The sequence below is a fragment of the Solanum verrucosum genome, unplaced genomic scaffold (assembly GCF_900185275.1).
Source record: "Solanum verrucosum unplaced genomic scaffold, falcon-dt-bn FXZP01000218.1, whole genome shotgun sequence".
In the NCBI taxonomy this organism is placed as follows: Eukaryota; Viridiplantae; Streptophyta; class Magnoliopsida; order Solanales; family Solanaceae; genus Solanum; species Solanum verrucosum.
This window is the reverse complement of record NW_026020464.1, coordinates 1,962,811-1,980,522: the sequence shown is the minus strand read 5'-3', so window position 1 is coordinate 1,980,522 and position 17,712 is coordinate 1,962,811. Positions and strand designations below refer to the sequence as shown.

General features: G+C 36.2%; 3 protein-coding genes and 1 pseudogene across 3 annotated transcripts; 2 read left to right on the top strand and 2 right to left on the bottom strand.

Annotated features, from left to right (window-relative positions):
• The first annotated feature begins 595 nt into the window (after nt 1-595).
• Nucleotides 596-2,123, top strand: LOC125808857 (dirigent protein 16-like). Its single transcript, XM_049488519.1, has 2 exons — nt 596-1,076; nt 1,701-2,123. The coding sequence occupies exons 1-2, from the start codon at nt 632-634 to the stop codon at nt 1,994-1,996; spliced, it is 741 nt and encodes a 246-aa protein (XP_049344476.1). The 5' UTR covers nt 596-631; the 3' UTR covers nt 1,997-2,123.
• Nucleotides 2,124-2,596: 473 nt separating this feature from the next.
• On the bottom strand, nt 2,597-3,811 carry LOC125808711 (F-box/kelch-repeat protein At3g23880-like; annotated as a pseudogene).
• Nucleotides 3,812-4,924: 1,113 nt separating this feature from the next.
• LOC125808822 (beta-glucuronosyltransferase GlcAT14A-like) lies at nt 4,925-8,918 on the top strand. The gene is made up of 4 exons (XM_049488484.1): nt 4,925-5,519; nt 7,269-7,344; nt 7,464-7,579; nt 8,305-8,918. Exons 1-4 carry the CDS (start codon nt 4,925-4,927, stop codon nt 8,811-8,813), a joined length of 1,296 nt encoding a protein of 431 aa, XP_049344441.1. The 3' UTR covers nt 8,814-8,918.
• A 525-nt stretch (nt 8,919-9,443) lies between these two features.
• On the bottom strand, nt 9,444-16,223 carry LOC125808870 (protein PAM71-homolog, chloroplastic). The gene is made up of 10 exons (XM_049488531.1): nt 15,897-16,223; nt 13,968-14,127; nt 12,870-13,053; nt 12,403-12,450; nt 11,734-11,830; nt 10,844-11,007; nt 10,591-10,656; nt 10,205-10,255; nt 9,979-10,083; nt 9,444-9,893 (listed from the first exon to the last, which is right to left on the bottom strand). The coding sequence occupies exons 1-10, from the start codon at nt 16,051-16,053 to the stop codon at nt 9,828-9,830; spliced, it is 1,098 nt and encodes a 365-aa protein (XP_049344488.1). The 5' UTR covers nt 16,054-16,223; the 3' UTR covers nt 9,444-9,827.
• Between the last annotated feature and the right edge of the window lie 1,489 nt (nt 16,224-17,712).

Genomic DNA, 17,712 nt, shown 5'->3' with positions numbered 1-17,712 from the left:
GATTAGGTTTTACAAGTGGGCTAATATTATCATTATTTTCTCTGTAATGGACCAGTTTATAACTAATAATACTAGCTTTTCACTAATAATTTTCCCTTTCCACTTAGATATACATATTTAAAGAATGTATAAGTATTAAAGAGACATTAGATAATAAATTAAATATATATATTTTTTGAATCTTTTTATATAAATTTCTAATTCCGTCATCTGATTTAAATCATATCCACTCACATAACAAACCGCTTATGCACCATCTATTCAATTTAACCATTGACAAATACCGTATCGAGCTTTCTATATTAAGCTTATTGTTGTAGGTCTACTTAAGTCGATAGGTTAAAAACTTTATAAAGTTATTACAACGAATAATTTTCCCCAAAAAATATTACCATTATTTTGTCATATAGAAGAATTTTCAGACCTTATTATAAATTTATAATATTAAGCAAAATCCTGTAAGGTTTTGTTGTACTTGCCACACTAAGGAGACTTTCAACAACATTTATATTCTCACAACAAATCCACCTTTTTAAAAAACTATATGAACTATCAATCTTATGTTCATTTTCATACTCAAATCAAGAAAAAAAAACATCTCAATCCAAAATCCCACAAAAATTCTCAAAAAATGTTCATCAAATTTGCAATTCTATTTGTATTTGTACCATTTGTAGTTGCAATTGATCATGTAAGTACAAGTACATCACAAGAACCGATTCTTGAATTGTACATGCACGATATCTTGGGAGGAAATAATCCAACAGCCCGGCCAATAACCGGTTTATTAGGCAATATTTATAGTGGACAAATACCATTTGCAAGACCACTTGGATTTCAACCTCCAAAAGATGGTGTTGCAATTCCAAATGCTAATGGTGCAATGCCAACATTCAATATCAATGGTGTTCCATTAGGGACAGGTCTAGCAGGCACAATATTTGCTGGAGGAAATAATAATAATAATAATAATAATGGACAAAATGTGAATACTCAATTAGGCCCTGATGGTCTAGGGCTAGGGTTCGGGACGATCACGGTTATCGATGACTTCTTGACCTCGTCTCCTGAATTAGGTACTGTAGACACATAATTCTTGACCCTCCCTTCTTAATTTCTTACTTTTTTAAAAAAAAACTAGTTTCTAGTTTAAACATTTCTTCTGTGTCACTTCAATATCTAAATTTTGATTTCATTTTGAGGATATCGAAAAGAAGCGTAATACATAAATGTGCCTTTTAACTTGACCTCATTTCACATATATGCCCTCCAACTTTAGTAGACACATGAGTCCTTGTGGCATAATACATGTAGAACACCAAGTAGGATACAAATTGCCAGGTAGGATGTCACGTAAGACACATGTGTCTATTTGTTCAACCTTATACAAGTTTAAGTGTCTATTTGTGCATATCCAAAGTTGGAGGGCATAACTGTGAGTTGAGGCCAAGCTAAAGAACATATTTATGTATTATGCCTATCGAAAAGTGAAAAATATAGTACATAAACAAAAGCTCAAACTTGGCCAGACCTGGCAGGTAAACACGTCAACGTTGAGTATGCACGTCTAGATACCTCAACGCTGAGTATTCATTGTGCCTTTATTTCTTTATATCTCGACTCCCCTTAGTGAAAACAAATCCTAGCTCCGCGCCAACGCTACATATTGAGTGAAATTTTTAACATTCTTGAGTTTACAGGTACACAAAACCTTGGAAAAGCACAAGGAGTATATGTAGCAAGTTCAGCAGATGGAAGTACTCAAATGATGGCATTTACAGCTATGTTTGAAGGAGGTGAATATGGTGATAGTCTTAATTTCTTTGGAGTTTTTAGAATTGGAAGTACAATGTCAAGAATTTCAGTAACAGGAGGAACTGGTAAATTTAAAAACGCGTGTGGATTCGCGGAAATACGTTCACTTATACCAGCTGGTCAACATGTTACTGATGGTGCAGAGACATTGTTGAGGATTGTTGTTCATCTTACTTACTGAATTTGCTTTAATTTGATGTAATTTTGTTTGTGTGGATTCTGTTTTGTTTGATAACTATGAATATTATAGCTTTGGTTTTGTGTTACATATTGTCTTGTTTCATTGTGGCAAAGTGAATATATATCTCTATGTATTCCTCTATCCGTAGAGTATAACGAATGTATTGTGGATCAATACAACATTTCCGAGAGGGTGGGATGTATGTAGACGTTGCTCCTACCTTTGTAGCAGAGGAGGTTAATAGACGCTCTGTAGTATATAGACGCTCAGCTCAAAAGAATATGTTTCAATTACCATGTTCTTAAAACCAATGCAGATAGCAGAGTTCATGGAAACACAAAAGTTACAAAGTTTTTTAAACTCACCGAGACAAAAAACACTAGGTGACTCTTCTCATTTGTCCTAGTCTTGGTGGACAGAGTTACATGGTACCTGTTGCTGGTAGGAGGTGGTAGGTATTCTGTGGAATTAGTTGAGGTGCGCGAAAACTGGCCTGGACACCACGGTCATGACACTATGATGACAACAATATAACAGATACAATAAACCGAATGTATCAAATGTAAAACAGAAGAAGAATACAGAGCTAGTATTTTACCATTACTGCATTTCAGGCGTATTTTCAATACTGTCAAGATAAGGCGAAACAAGGCTCTCAGCATAGACAGTTGCTGCTCCAACACCATCACCATTCATTTCACAAATCTCCAGGCATTTATACTCATCATTCTTCGAGTCATACACCATAACACGCGTTCCATCATGCAACAACACTTCACCACCGATGTCTGATATCCACAACGGTGATATACAAGGCCCTACTCCCCTTACATAAGGAAGGGAAACCGATTTAATCCAACACCCTTTCGCGTTATACTCCTTCATTATCCATACATCCAACTTAACTTTATAATAGTCACAAAACAAACAAAGAAAATCCCCTAACTTCCCTAATGACCAATTCATAGTCCCTAGTTCAAAATCACTTGAATCTCCTAATGACCTTGAATGATCAAAACCATCAAAACTAGGCAATGCAAAATTCCCAAATTTCTCATTTTTCAAGTTAAGTGAAACTATATCCCAATAAATACAAGATCCATCATTATGTGCCACTGCCCAATGAACACATCCATTCAAGAAAACACCAGAGTCAGAGGAAAAAAGTGCATCACTATATTTTTTCATAATTTTCCAAGAATTTGACCTTAAACTATAAATCTTGATATTTGCATCATATACATAGTGAATATCATAAACCCCATAAATCTCAACAACTTTATAATCATCATTAAACTCATCATAACCAAAACCAAAAGTAACATCACATCTTGAATACTTAGTACAACTAGAAGAAGGCAAACTCTTGTTTTTTCTAGTAGATGGATTCCACAAATACAAGTTATTATTGTACATACCAATACAAATCAAGAACAAACCATTACATAAAGAAACTCCAGCTATAATGTTTGATGGATTCCAAGGGAAATTGAGTTTGTTGAGACAAAGATTGGATTTTCATGCAATGTAGAGTAAAGGGTGCAAGAATATAGAGTATGAGGTAGATACATGGAGAGTAAAAGGAGATTTTTGTGTGATAAATTGTTGTTTCTTGATGATATGTTTAAATGAGATTTCGAAAAATGAGATGATGAAATTAATGAAAGCCATGATTTCGAAACAGACTTGAATTTCAAGAGTGATTTGACTGGTAATCTTGAAAGTATTTCTATGATGATCTCTAGTGGGAAATTTGGAATATGTATTTGATCATTGGGAATGGTGTTTTTCATCTCATTGTTTGTGGACATTATTGGCTTTAGGATTTTTGAAGAATGTTATAAAGTTGACTCGTAAATGAAAAGGAATGAAAATACCAAACTTGATAACAAAGTTTTCTTTTCTTTTTTGATGCTCCAATGGTCAACTCTTATAATTTATTAATTAATTCCATTCTTTAACATATCCTGTGATTTTGTTGTTATATTCTAGATCCAACAACACAGTTTATAATTAAGTCCCTCTTTGTGTATTTTCAGTAATGTTTGTGCAACTCAATAAATAGACATCTCACTGATATAAAAGACATTTCATCTATAAATATTGAGTTACAGTGGTTATTACTCATTTATCATTTAATAAGATATTTCGGTGAATTTAAGCTCTAGTATAAAGTTACTTTTTGTTAGAGGACATTTTATTCTTAATATACTATTTTTTAGCTTATATCTAAATTTAGTCAGATTTCAATGAGTGTATTAGACATCCAAATGAAACAAAAGAGATATTCATAGTTTTCAATATTAAATTAGACTGTTTACATCACACCTTTTGAGTGCGGTCCTTCCTTAAATCATACTAACTCGAAATATTTTAAACATTGACTATATTTAGTCGGACTTCAACGAATGTATTAAACATTGAAGGAGAAACAAGAGAGTTATTTATGGTTTTCTATATTAAATTAGTCTGTTACATCACACTTTTTGAATACGATCTCTTTCTTAATTCATACTAACTCGAGATATTTTAAACATCGGCCACATTTAATCGGACTTCAACAAACATATTAGACATCAAAGGAGAAATAAAAGAAACAAAAGAGTTACTTATTTATGATTTCTATAGTATTAGATTAGTCTAGCTACATCACACCTTTTGAGTATGATCCCTTTCTTGAATCATACCAAACTCGGGATATTTTGTACATCGACTATATTTGGATATTCTAGAAACTTGATATGCCGCCCATTCACATCCCAAATTTGAACAAGTCATGAGAATCAAATCAATCATCAAATTCACAGACAACAGAAGAAGGCAGTGTGACTGAGAAAACCAAAGAAAAGAACCAAACCATTTACAGTAACATTCTTACATATATAAAATATTAACTATTTCAAGAAGCTGTTTGTAAATCCCAAGAAAATGCACCACCACCACCACCCTCCTCCACCAACCACCACCAGAACCACCACCACCACCAAAATCTCAACACACTTTATCATTCTTGCCACCACTATCTTCTCACTTCTCCTTATTCTTACCTTCTCCTTCAGTTCCCGTCCACCCCACCCCCACCCCAACCAACCCCACCCTTCCCTTTTCCCAAATCATCAACCCCATCGTCTCCTTTTTCATCACAACCCAAATGACCAAAATACCCTTCTACCCCCACCCCCTGCCATAGCTTACCTCATCTCTGGATCCACAAAAGACACCTCAAGAATCATCCGTTTGCTATTTGCAGTATACCATCCAAGAAATCAGTATCTTCTTCATCTTGATAGAAAAGCTTCTCAATATGAACGTGATGATCTTGCACTGTATGTTCAATCTGTGCCTCTTTTTAAAGCTGCCCAGAATGTGAATTTTATTGGAAAAGCTGATTCTGTTTACCCAATGGGGTCTTCTGCTTTGTCTGCTACTCTTCATGGAGCTGCTATTCTTCTGCGTGTTTCTGCTCAATGGGATTGGTTTATTAATCTATCTGCTGATGATTATCCACTTGTTACTCAAGATGGTATGAATTATGTGTAAAGATTTAATCTTTTTGATGTTTTTACTGGATTTAGTGTGTGTTGATTGTCCATTTGTTTGTCAAAACTCTATATGCATGTTGGATACTGTTGAAGATATGCGCTGTTTAGTGTAAAAATTGAGTCTTTTTTGAAAAGTATGTGTAAAGATTTAATCTTTTGGTGTTGTTACTGGATTTAGTGTCTGCTGATTATCCTATTGTTAGTCAAAACTCTGTATGCATGTTGGATAATGTTGAAGATATGCATACTATGAGAGATAAGATTAAGAATAAGGATACTTGGGACAAGGTGGGAGTAGCCTTTGTGGTGAGGAGAGGTAAAGGTAGAGGTAGAGGTAGGCTGAAGAAGTATTGGTGAAAAGGTGATAAGACAGGACATGACACAATTTCAGCATACCAAGACTTAGATAGGAGGGTGTGGAGATAGCGGATAAGTGTAGAATGTTAGTAGGTAGTTAAGCTTGGACTCGCTTTTCGATGGGTTAAGGCTTGGTGGGAGTCTGGGAGCACTATGTTTGTTGTAGTATTAGCCTTATACATGTATTTTCTTTTCAGTTACCACATTATTTCGCTGATGTTACTGTTTCTTTTCTCGGAATATTCTGTACTGCTTTCCTTATTAATTGACATGTTTTCTTCACTATCGAATTCCCTTTTTCGTAAATACTTTGATTTGCTGTTTTTGAGACGAGGGTCTTTTGGGACTCTACCCGTCCCAAACCCCACTTGTGGGATTACACTAGGTATGTTTGCTGTTTGTTGTTGTTGTTGTAAACTGTTTGTTACTGGATTTAGTGTATGCTGATTATCCAATTGTTACTCAAGACTCTGAGATATGCATATTGGATAATGTTAAAGATGTGTTCTTTTTAGTGATTGTTGAGTAACTGGAGTATGCTTCTACTGAATTTTTAGCTTATGTAGGGAATTTAGGATCCTAATTATATTTTGCTAAAGATGGAATATTTGTAGAAACAGTGAGTACACTTTGTGGTAAGGAGTTATCCGATCATTTTTTTTATGAAGAGGAGTTATCCGATCATTGTGAAGCACAACAACATCATACCCCGTGTAGTCCCACAAGTGGGGTCTGGGGAGGATAGGATGTACGCAGCGTTACTGCCAGGGGCAGATCTAGAAGCCGACATATGGCTTGCTTGAACCTGTGGTGTTAGTTCAAACCCTGCTTTCTTATTAAGAAATTCACATTTAGAAACCAGTTACCTACACTTGATGTCGCTAGGAAATACTGGTTCCGCCTCTGGTTACTGCCCTTAGCAGAAATGTGGCATTGTGGAACAGATATAGGGAGACCTTGGACTTAAGCTTTGCGGTCCAAATTGTTATCCTTTTGTTTTACAAGTAGTATAGTTTTGTCTGCATGAAGCAACAACAAAAAACATCTCTTATCCTGGGTGATTTGAGCTTGTCTTGGCTCTCGCCTCTCTACGTTGATAGAATGCCGAAGGAAAAAAATGATTAGGATATTTAAGTTGTTATTTTTCTAGGATGTAAGCTGGTAGTCTGGTACATTCTTCTTGACTTTGGTATTAATGGATGTACAGATGTATTTTCCTTTTCCTTTACTGTTTATCACTTCAATAGAGGCATTAAAATTTGATTCTATTCAATGGATCTAATTATGTCATTGGACTCATTTCTCACGACAACACACGTTCACTTAGGTAATGACTGATGAGTAATCTGATGCTATTTTCTATTGATTTTCAGATCTTCTACACATTCTGTCATATATACCCAAGGATCTTAATTTTGTCAACCACACAAGCTACATTGGGTGGAGAGAGTATGGCCATATCCTTTTCGTATTATAAGTTTCTTTCTGTCTAAGCATGTATGCACATGGATAGAGGCAAGTAATGTATGGTTTTAGATCTTAATATATGAGTGTTTTGGATGTTCCAGGTCACGGAAGTTGAAACCAATAGTTGTTGATCCTGGGCTCTATCTTGAAGAGGAAGATGAAGTATTTTATGCAACTCAGAAAAGGGAACTGCCTGATGCTTATCGATTATTTTCAGGTCAGATGCTTGGTAGCCATATTTTTTGCATTATGAATGATGAAAGCATGAATATATTTGTGTTATTTAATCCCCTTGAATGTTTGATTGAAAAAAATAATAATCTTGATATGAAGTGTACAACTATAACGCTTTGTTCCTGTTAAAAAGAAAAGAGTAAAAAATGAAGTAGAACATAGAGATTGTAAAAGTAACTTTGAGATGAAGTAACCCAGTGCACAATGCATCCCACCTTACAAGGGTCCTGGGAAGAACCGCACACTAAGGGGTGTGATGTAGACAACTACCCTAATGCAAGCATTAATGACTGCTTCCACGGCTCAAACATGTGACCTATACGACACACGGAGACAACTTTACCGCATCTGAGTACCTCTAAATGTCCATCCTTCTCCAAATCTTTATGCAGAAAATGCTAAACTAGATGGCCATGACTCTAAGACATTTTAGCTACATTGTACACAGAAAATCGATTTCAGTTTAGAATCAAAATCTTTCAGTCAATGAATCTACAACGCATCACCCATGTTCCAAGTGTCTACTATTTTATCCTTCACCTTGAAAAGGCCCCAACATTTTTTCGGAATTTAAATCTTTTTGGATATGTGACAACTAGGGCAAGGGTGTGTAGTAGTAGTAAAGCAACCACCCTATTGTGTTACTGGTTCGATATGTGTTTAAATTGTTTAAGTCTAATACTAACAAACTTGTCCTCTTGGCTACAGGGTCTTCATCTAGTGTCTTGAGTCGGAAGTTTATCGAGTTCTGCATCTTGGGCACGGATAACCTACCCAGGACTCTGCTAATGTACTTGTCAAATTCACCATCCTCGGCATCTGTGTATTTCCCGACCATTCTGTGCAATTCAAGGAAATACAATAGAACAACAATCAACCACAACTTGCGGTATGCTTCATTTAACTCAAGACAAGAGGTCCTTCCACTCAATACCAGTGACTTCAATGACCTGGTGATGAGTGGAGCAGTATTTGCTGCACCATTTGAGGCAAACAATCCGATTCTTGACCAGATCGACCATGAACTTCTCCACCACAAGCACGATGAACCAGTCCCTGGCGGATGGTGTTTAGGTGAAAATGAAACTGATAAATGTACTGTCTGGGGAGACGCTGAAGTTCTAAGACCAGGTCCAGGAGCACAGAGACTGGAAAAAAGATTTGTCCAGATTTTCAGTAATGGTACATTTCTTTCTAGTCGATGTATCTACGAATAGAGCTCCCTCAAGATGAGAACTTACAGAAGAGACAAGCACTCGAAAAATGTTTTCTATCGAAAACAACCTCTCTACCTCCCAAGGTAGGGATAAGGTCTGTGTACAGCCGTACACACTACCCTCCCCAGACTCAGACACTGGGTATGTTGTTGACTCGAAAAGAACTACACGAGCAAAAATATACAGAAGACCAAGTGCTCATGTAGTTTTTTATTAGCAATTTTGATAGAGATCTCATTGTTGTATATTGATTATTTTTTTTAAGGTAAGGTTGTATATTGGTCTATTGGGCTGGCTAGCTACTACTAGGGCAATGGAAATCATTTTATAAAATCATGGATCTTACTACTTGTTCAACTTTGTGTTTTCATTCAACCACAAGAGCTTAATGGAGCGATATGGTTAGTGGAGATTCATATAGTCAATCTCAACTTGCTTCGCATGAACTAATTAGTTTCTTAGTTTCTGTTCTTCTATGAACCACTTGACAGAAGAATTCACTAGTGTTGAGTACCCAAGAGATTACCTGCTCAAACAACTCGACCACACTCACGGATATACATAACAATGCATTTCAAAATTAAATGAGTTCTTTGCTATACAAATTAGCACATTTTTAACAATGCCAACTTGGGAACAAATAAATAGTACATCTTTTTGTCTTCTTTAATGACAAAGTGATAGAACTTATTACAACAGAAAGAACAGAAATCTTGATTCTTTCACATATACAAAACTTGTACAACAATCATGAAAAATTTTCTGATAGGAGCCATAGGATTGCACATACATACAGCTCTCGTGTTGCCTAAGAACCACTAATATAGTTTCTTCTACTTATTCTACAGTAGTACAAGAATGTCATTGTTTTATGCCAAGCATGAACATGTTACTGATCTATGGTACCATCAGGAGTTTCCTGCCCTCTACCACTAGCGTTTCTCGCGTATCTATCCAGTCTAAATAGGCGTCTTAGAACTTCTCGACACTGTCTTCTTTTTCTGTAGAACTTGGTTAAAAGACTCCAAACAAAGTAGCAACAGCAAATATTAAGAATAGAACTCCACCCAAGTAGCCAACCTGTTGTATAACCAAGATAATATGCTTAGAACTCAAAATACAATTATGTAGAGCAGATTCGGGGAAAAAAAAGGCGCTGGCTTACCAGTTTCTCAGAAATGTAATTGGCAAGAAACCCGCCTCCTAGTATTGCAATAGATGTAGCAACCAGGTGTCCGGCAATGGCACCACTTGCCACACCCCATGGAGACTGCGAAATAGAGTCAGTATGGCAGTGAGGAAATAAACAGAAGTTTGGAGAGTTTGAAACTTAAATTTTATGGGAAGCTCGGAAAATATATCGTTAGTTTTGAATTTCATAGAAACTGTACCTGAGCTGCACCAAGTGCTATCGTTGCAAGCATTGATCGATCTCCCCATTCCTAGGAGGCAAAAAAAGCATTAAGATTCCTAACTTAAAAATTACAACAGGCCTCGATGTTCTTTAGCAACTGGATATAGTTACATAACACTTTCTAGACTTAAATGTTGTGAATGCGAAACCACAGAAACTAGTTCTAGTCTTCCATGTCACACTCAAACAACTTACATTAACACTATAAAAATGATACAAATGACTTGATTTTTTTATTAAATAAATGTTGGCGTCCTGGAAGCTTGCACTCTATCTACCATCTACACTACATTTTGCATTGGCTCCTTCTTTGAAAAAGGGAGTAGAAAAGAAACAATGTTGCATCCAGAAGAAGATACTTACAGCAAAAAATACGAGGCTAAAAGACTTCCACAAAATTTCAAGCGGATTTGTGAGCCGTTTTGATGCCTGAAATAGCCATCTATTAAATCGTTAGAACCAGCTTGTTGAAGATGCAAGTGGTGCAAACATGGAGACAGGAAAGAGAATGAAGTCATCCCCATAATTACTTGTTCTGATGATTAAGACATTTGGAAGTGCAGAATTCTCAGAGAATAAAACAGCATTTAAGAGTGACATTCAGCAGCTTTTTCACCTTTTCCTTCACAAGCTCCTCAGCTTCTGCAAATTCATCAAGTTCCTGACTACTCTTTTCACCAGTCTCAACATCTTTGCTTGGAAGTTCCCATGCATCTTTAATTGATTTGAGACCAAAAAAGAACAAGAGGGCAACAGCTGCGTATTCTCCAATAGGCAAGGCTGTTATGAAAAACAATTGGGAATTTTCAAATGAATATCAAGCAAAAATCAAGAAGGAGAACACAAACAAACAAAAGATGGTACGTGGAAATTTAGCTGGTGGGCAATGTGTTCTGCCCAAAACAGTGAAGGAATCTGTTTCTAGCTGGTAAGGGAAGAAAATAAAGGAGCTCAAGATAGTTTGGATACCAATGGCGTGCATCTTTGATGGTTTGGAAGGAGGGGAACTTTAAATTCTCTGAGGGAAATGCTATCGTGTATGAAATATAGGTCATTGCAAGCTCTGGATGTTTTGTGTAACTCGAGTAGTTCTGGTGGCCAAAAGGGTGTGTTTTCAGTGTGCATGTGCAAGAAAAGGTACACTAGGAGAAACAAACACTATAAAAATACCACAACAGTCTATACTTCACAGGACGAGACATTATCAAGCAAGAGTAAGAAGCGCTATATAACCAAACTTGCCGAGAGAATGTTAAGTTCTAATATCCAATGATCGGCATACTTGATGAGCCAGTCATAATGTACCCAAACAAACTTATCAGTAAGCTTGCTGCCAACTAATGCGCATATTAACCATTTACTTTCTGAGAACATGAACCCAATTTAGGATAAGTTTGCTTCAACAAAAGGAAATGCTAAGAAAAATGTGCCAATATATATAGATCCCAAGGAGCCAATCAGAAAACTAAAAATAAAAACAAATAACAGTCCCAAGGTCTAACTTACTTGTTTGAAACTGAGCAGGTACTGAATGGAAGATCCTTCCTATTATGACAGAGAAGACCGTCATAAGTGAAAGAGCACCCATTGATCCCAAAAGGACCTGGTCATTGATGCAACTTAAGTAAGATAAAGAATTGAACAAAACAGAAGTGACCACAACATTACATTTCTGTATAGCAGTAGCAAGAAATACTAAAACCAAAATGCATTTACACTATATCAATATTCAATCTACGAACTTGTGTGCGCAAGTCTATATTAAACCCCATTTTTATATTTCAACAAGTTTCAATAAGTTTTTGAATTTCATTTGCTTTCACATAATTAGGCAACATTATAACTCCTAACTAATAATTATATGATGAAAAATGGATTGCGTCCTTTTTCAGTTTGATAAAAAATTCTACAAACAAATCCTGCAACCACCAAATGATCGTAATCTAGGATCCCCATCCTCAAAATTTCTGCCAGTAATGATAGCCTATAAGGAAAGAATGCTACAAGATACCAAAAAAAATAGTTTTAGGTATGAAAGCTTCAAGTGGATTGCTTTAAAGATATACCTAAGTTCAGTCACAATTATTCACTTTTATTCTCTTAAAACTTAATATCCTTAGATGCAAAAGAGATAGAAAAGGAGAAGTAAGGGACAAGGAATGCAAAAGTTCATACCAGTATTCTCTTATATTGCATGGCCAAGAGGGCAGCGATGAAAAATGTCTGTTGAATTGCATATTAAAGAAAGAATTAGTTAGATTTTTTGAATAAGACAAATTATCTCAAAACTTGCATAGGACAAAAGCAGATCCCAGATTAAATAACTCAATCAATTAGCTGGGAATACATTCATATCAGTAGAATCATGTACAGTGTCACAAGGCTCATTCTGAAAGCATCAAAGTTTTTCAATAAAAGACACCAAAGACAGAAACTTTTGCTAATTGATGCATAAATGCTTAGCCATGATTATGTGTTACACCACTTTTACACCTACAAGGTATTTATGTCAATGCCAGATATAAGACCATTAGCACTAGCCATATCAAAGAGAATGAAAAGGTTAAGAACCAAAGAAATGAAAGGATAAAAAAAAGTCATGAGTTCAGGAAAAGCTATATTGTCTCAATCTCTCCATTTACCTTGTCTCCAATCTCAGAAACAAATATCAACGAGAATGCAGCAGTGAAACCTGATTTCGCAAATGCTGCAATGAGTGATGACGGTCCTCCTTTCGTGAAGGCAATCAGTGAAAATACTAACGAACATCCACATAGCACAAGAGCTATAGCGAGAGGATAAGGAATTTTACTAGGAAGTGCCTCACTGCCATTCATGAAAGTTAAACCTACATAAGTGTCATATCTTGTGAAAGTTCCTATTTAGTTAGTTGCAATCAAACTAAAACCTGTTTTCTCATATGAAAATGCATGAAGATACCTAGAAAGTCAGAAGAGTTCATGTTCGATATATCAAAGACTAGGATTCTATAACTTAATACATGTGTAATAAAATATGATTGCAGCCTGAACCTCTTCCTTTCATTCTTGAAGGAAAGAAAACGTAATCAAATTGCAATCTGTAATTGTGACTACACTGACAGTTGAAGTCATTATAGATACTCCTTTTTATTTGTGTTTTTCTAAAGGGAATTCTTGAAGTTTTATTATGTAAACAGAACTCCCGAAACATAGGCCACATGCCGAAAGTAGAGGCGTCTGTTGGACATTGACAGATGCTTTTGATCAAGCTGCATTAAGGTGATATACTTGTGATATTGAGAGTTTAAATGTGAAATTTTTTGCATTGGACGAATCAGGGAACACTACTTCTTTGTTTCTTGACACCAAATTACCAGCACCACAAGACAATTTCATAAGTATAATGTATATTGTTCATATCATATTAGTCCATCCCCCAAAAAACTTTCATAAGCCATTAAACTTTATCATCCAATCATCCTTGTGATGTGAGGTTTAACGGGATCAAGTACTTAAACATGCACTCTTGATAAATCCAGCCATTGGCAGGATAATAGTTATCCCACAAACCAAATGCACTCTTAACTCTAGGGACCCTTTACAAAAGATTTAACAGCCTATCTTCCTCTACCCGTATACTTGTTAACAACATGCTCTTTATGCAGAAAAGAAATTTAAAGTATTCACCAAACCTTTCACAATTTTGTATGTGGATAGAAATACTCGTTATTTAATTGCCAAGTTATATATATAGCATACATTTTCGATGAACCATCGGTAGACAGCTGATTGACTGAAACATTGTGGCTTTCATTTCCTTGACTTTCTTCAAAACTTCCAGATCCAACATCAACATTAGATGCATAGGGTATAACTCTGCTATGCCTTCGCTGCAACTTAGGGAGCGCTGTACATCTTACTACAAGTAACAAAGGCATGAATCAGTAACAAAATAGAGCAACAAGATGTAGTAGTTAGAAGGAAAGAAATAAAAGAATCTAATTCTACTAGGAATATTAAAAAGCGACGGATCAAAAATTCAGAAATAATCTTGGTGGGGAGTAAGAAAGTTCATCTGACAGGAAATTGGCATCTCACATCTAATATTAAGTGAATTTATTTACCATCTTAAGGTCTTTCATTCTATAAACTAAATCACTTGCAGGATTGAAGTAATATAGAGTTAAAAAGCCCTCAAATATGTATTAAGTAGAAATTGTCATGTATCGTAATGTAAAAAATCATCTTAAGCCATAAATATATCTGATACACTAATAGTCCTTTTTCCTGAATTAGATCCCTAGCGACTATAAGTCAAGCTACACTATCTTTGACCATGATTTGTTCAAACATTTTTCTAACTGAGTGCATGAAAAAGCAATAAATCCAACTGAATAGTAGTCGGACTAAATTGTCTTTGACCAACAAGCACAAAATTGGAATAACTTCAAATTAGCCACCTTCCCCCAAACCAAAAGAGGAACGCCAGAAAAGGCCTAAAGCTTCTAATTTAATATAGATTCATTTAGTGTAATTTTTTCAAATGTGATAACAATGATGTCCAACTTGCGCACACCTTGAACTATTCAATCGGGTACCTACTACCACCCACCAGCACAACTACCGAGCAACTCTACCCACTAAGATTTAGGCAGAAGCGAAGAAATCACCAACCGGTTTATTTTCTCTGATAGGATTTAAATCCCTCATCTCCCATGGTTTTCAAACACAACATTAACCACTAGGCTACACTCCAGCTTGCGCACACCTTAACCTCTTCCACTGGGTACCAACTACCACCCACCAGCACAATTACCAAGTAACTCGGCCCACTAAGATTTTGGGGTAAGTGAAGAAATCACCAACCGTTTTATTATCTCTCCTAGGATTTGAACCCTGGTCTCCCTTGGTGTTTTTTTTTAGTGACAAGGGAAATCCATAGCCGCTACGCTTTGGATGCGCACAAGGTAAAATCCACACTCCTATGCAATATCTCACAAACCACACAGGAGAGGTAACCCGTACTAGGCAAGCCCGGTGCGACGAGCTCGAACCAGATGGCAAACCCCTTGCTTTCGCTGGCAAGGGGTTTCGGGTCTCCCTTGGTTTTCACACACAGTATTAGCCGCTAGTCAACACTCTTGAGTGCTCATTAAATATTTTTCCTTCGTTTTTACACGAATGACGGTTGTTGAGCTAAACCACTATGACTAGCCCAAATAAGCTTCCTCATAAGAGAGTATCATATTATCTCAATAAAAATCCAAAATAGAAAACACCCTACTGGAGCACTAAGCTAACACCCACCTCCTCAGTCAGTAAACATAACAACAACAACAACAACATATCCACTACATATCCACTGTAATCTCAATAGGTGGGGTCTAGAGAGGACAGGGCGTACACATACCTTACTTCTACCTTGTGGAAGTAGAGAGGTTGTTTCTAAAAGAACTTCGACTCGAGTAACTCATAACAAAGCAATGTTAAAAATAACATACAGATGCAAAGCAGACATATCAAATAATAGTGAAATTATTACATGGGGGCAAAGAAACTATGCCCAATTTCTCATAACTTCAAAATGGGGCATCTCAAAATTCACTTAACTACTAACATACCCACAAATCACTCAATCAAATCAAATTCTTGGACTCAAAATCAAAAAGGGTATTCATAAAAACTTACATAAAGATGAAATTCCTCCTGAAAAATGGGAAATTCTCCTTGTGGGTATTGATGGTTTGCTAGGCAATGAATCCAAAACATTCAAAAATGAAAACTTTTTCTTCCCCCAATAACTTGATGCTATAGAAGTAGATGTTTGAAGCGCCAACCCCTGCATTTTTTCTTTAATTCTATGTACTATAACTAAAAAAGATTGCTTCTTTTTTTACTATAAAGTCATTTGTGAACAAAAAAATAAAAAATATTGGGATTCTCTACACTTTTTCAGAAAAGTAGTTGTAACCCAGAAGCTGAAGAACTGATTAGGGAGTGTGGAGTTCTTGGGATTTTGCAGATGCCACGTGTCATCATGGATCTTTTCAGATAAACTGATGAAGTTAAAAACGACACCGTTTTAAAGCTTGCAGATTTGGGCTTTTTTTTTCACCTTGGGCTGGATGGATGTTGTTCCTTGGAAATTTTCAGACTCTTGACACGTCTTTCGAAAACAGTCTCTCTACCTTTACGAGGTAGTGGTAAGGTGCGCGTGTATTCTATCTTCTCCAGACTTCACTTGTGGAATTTCATAAAGGGACTTCTTCAGTTTACACACCAAGGTAGGATCTTGAGTTACAAGTCCAGGTGGTATGTCCATATAGACTTCTTCATTCAAATCGCCATGAAGAAATGCATTGTTTATGTCTAATTGATACATAGTCCACCCTTGTTTAACTGTTGTAATCAACAAAGCTCTAACTGTGGTCATTTTCACCACAGGAGAGAAAGTTTCAGTATAGTCAATGTCTGCTTGTTGTGTGTAACCTTTGACAACAAGTCTGGCCTTTAGTCTTTCAATACTACCATCTGCATTGTGTTTAATCTTGTAGACCCATTTACAGCCTATGGCTTTCTTTCCATTAGGAAGTGGAACCAAATCCCAAGTACTATTAGAGTGCAAAGCATCAAATTCTTGTGTCATGGCAACCTGCCATGCAGGGTCAACAACAGCCTCCTCATATGAAATTGGTTCCCTGTCAAGGCAAACATTTCTTACAAAATCTTGACTATTAGGAATTAGAGCACTATGAGCCATGTGTTGGTGATTGGAGAAAAGAGCATTAAGAGTAGTTGTAGTGTTGGTGGGGGATGGCTTTAGTTGTGGCATGGAACAAATGTAATCAGTCATATATTTTGGAGGCTTGTGACACCTAGTGGATCTTCTAGGTGCTTGGTGGGGGACAACAGTGGATGTATGAACTGGTAATGAAGGTGAGGTTAATGGAACTGGAACTATAAGATCAGGTGAGCCATTGAAAGAAACATTAGAACTATCAGATGCAGTCTGAGTATCTTGTGTGCCATGCTTAGCAGAATTGTCCAAAACATCAATAAAACAAGGAGATTGTAAACAAGAAATTGGTGGAGTAGGGGTAGAGGGATTATGAAAAGGAAAAATATTCTCATGAAAAATAACATCTCTAGAAACATGTATTTTTTTTGTGGACATATTTAGAACTTTGTACCCTTTTGTCTCATAGGGATATCCAACAAAGATGTGTGGGTTAGTTCTTGGTTCAATTTTAGCTCTGTGAGGTATAGGAACTGTAGGATAACAAATTCAACCAAAGCTTCTCATGTGAGAATAAGAAGGTTTCTTTTTGTAGAGGATTTCATATGGACATGCATTGTTTAATACAACAGAGGGAATCATGTTGATAATGTATGTTGCACATAGAAGACATTCTCCCCAGTATTGAACAGGAAGTTTAGATTGGAAAAGTAGTGCTCTAGCAGTCTCAAGTAAGTGTTTGTGTTTTCTTTCTACCACACCATTTTG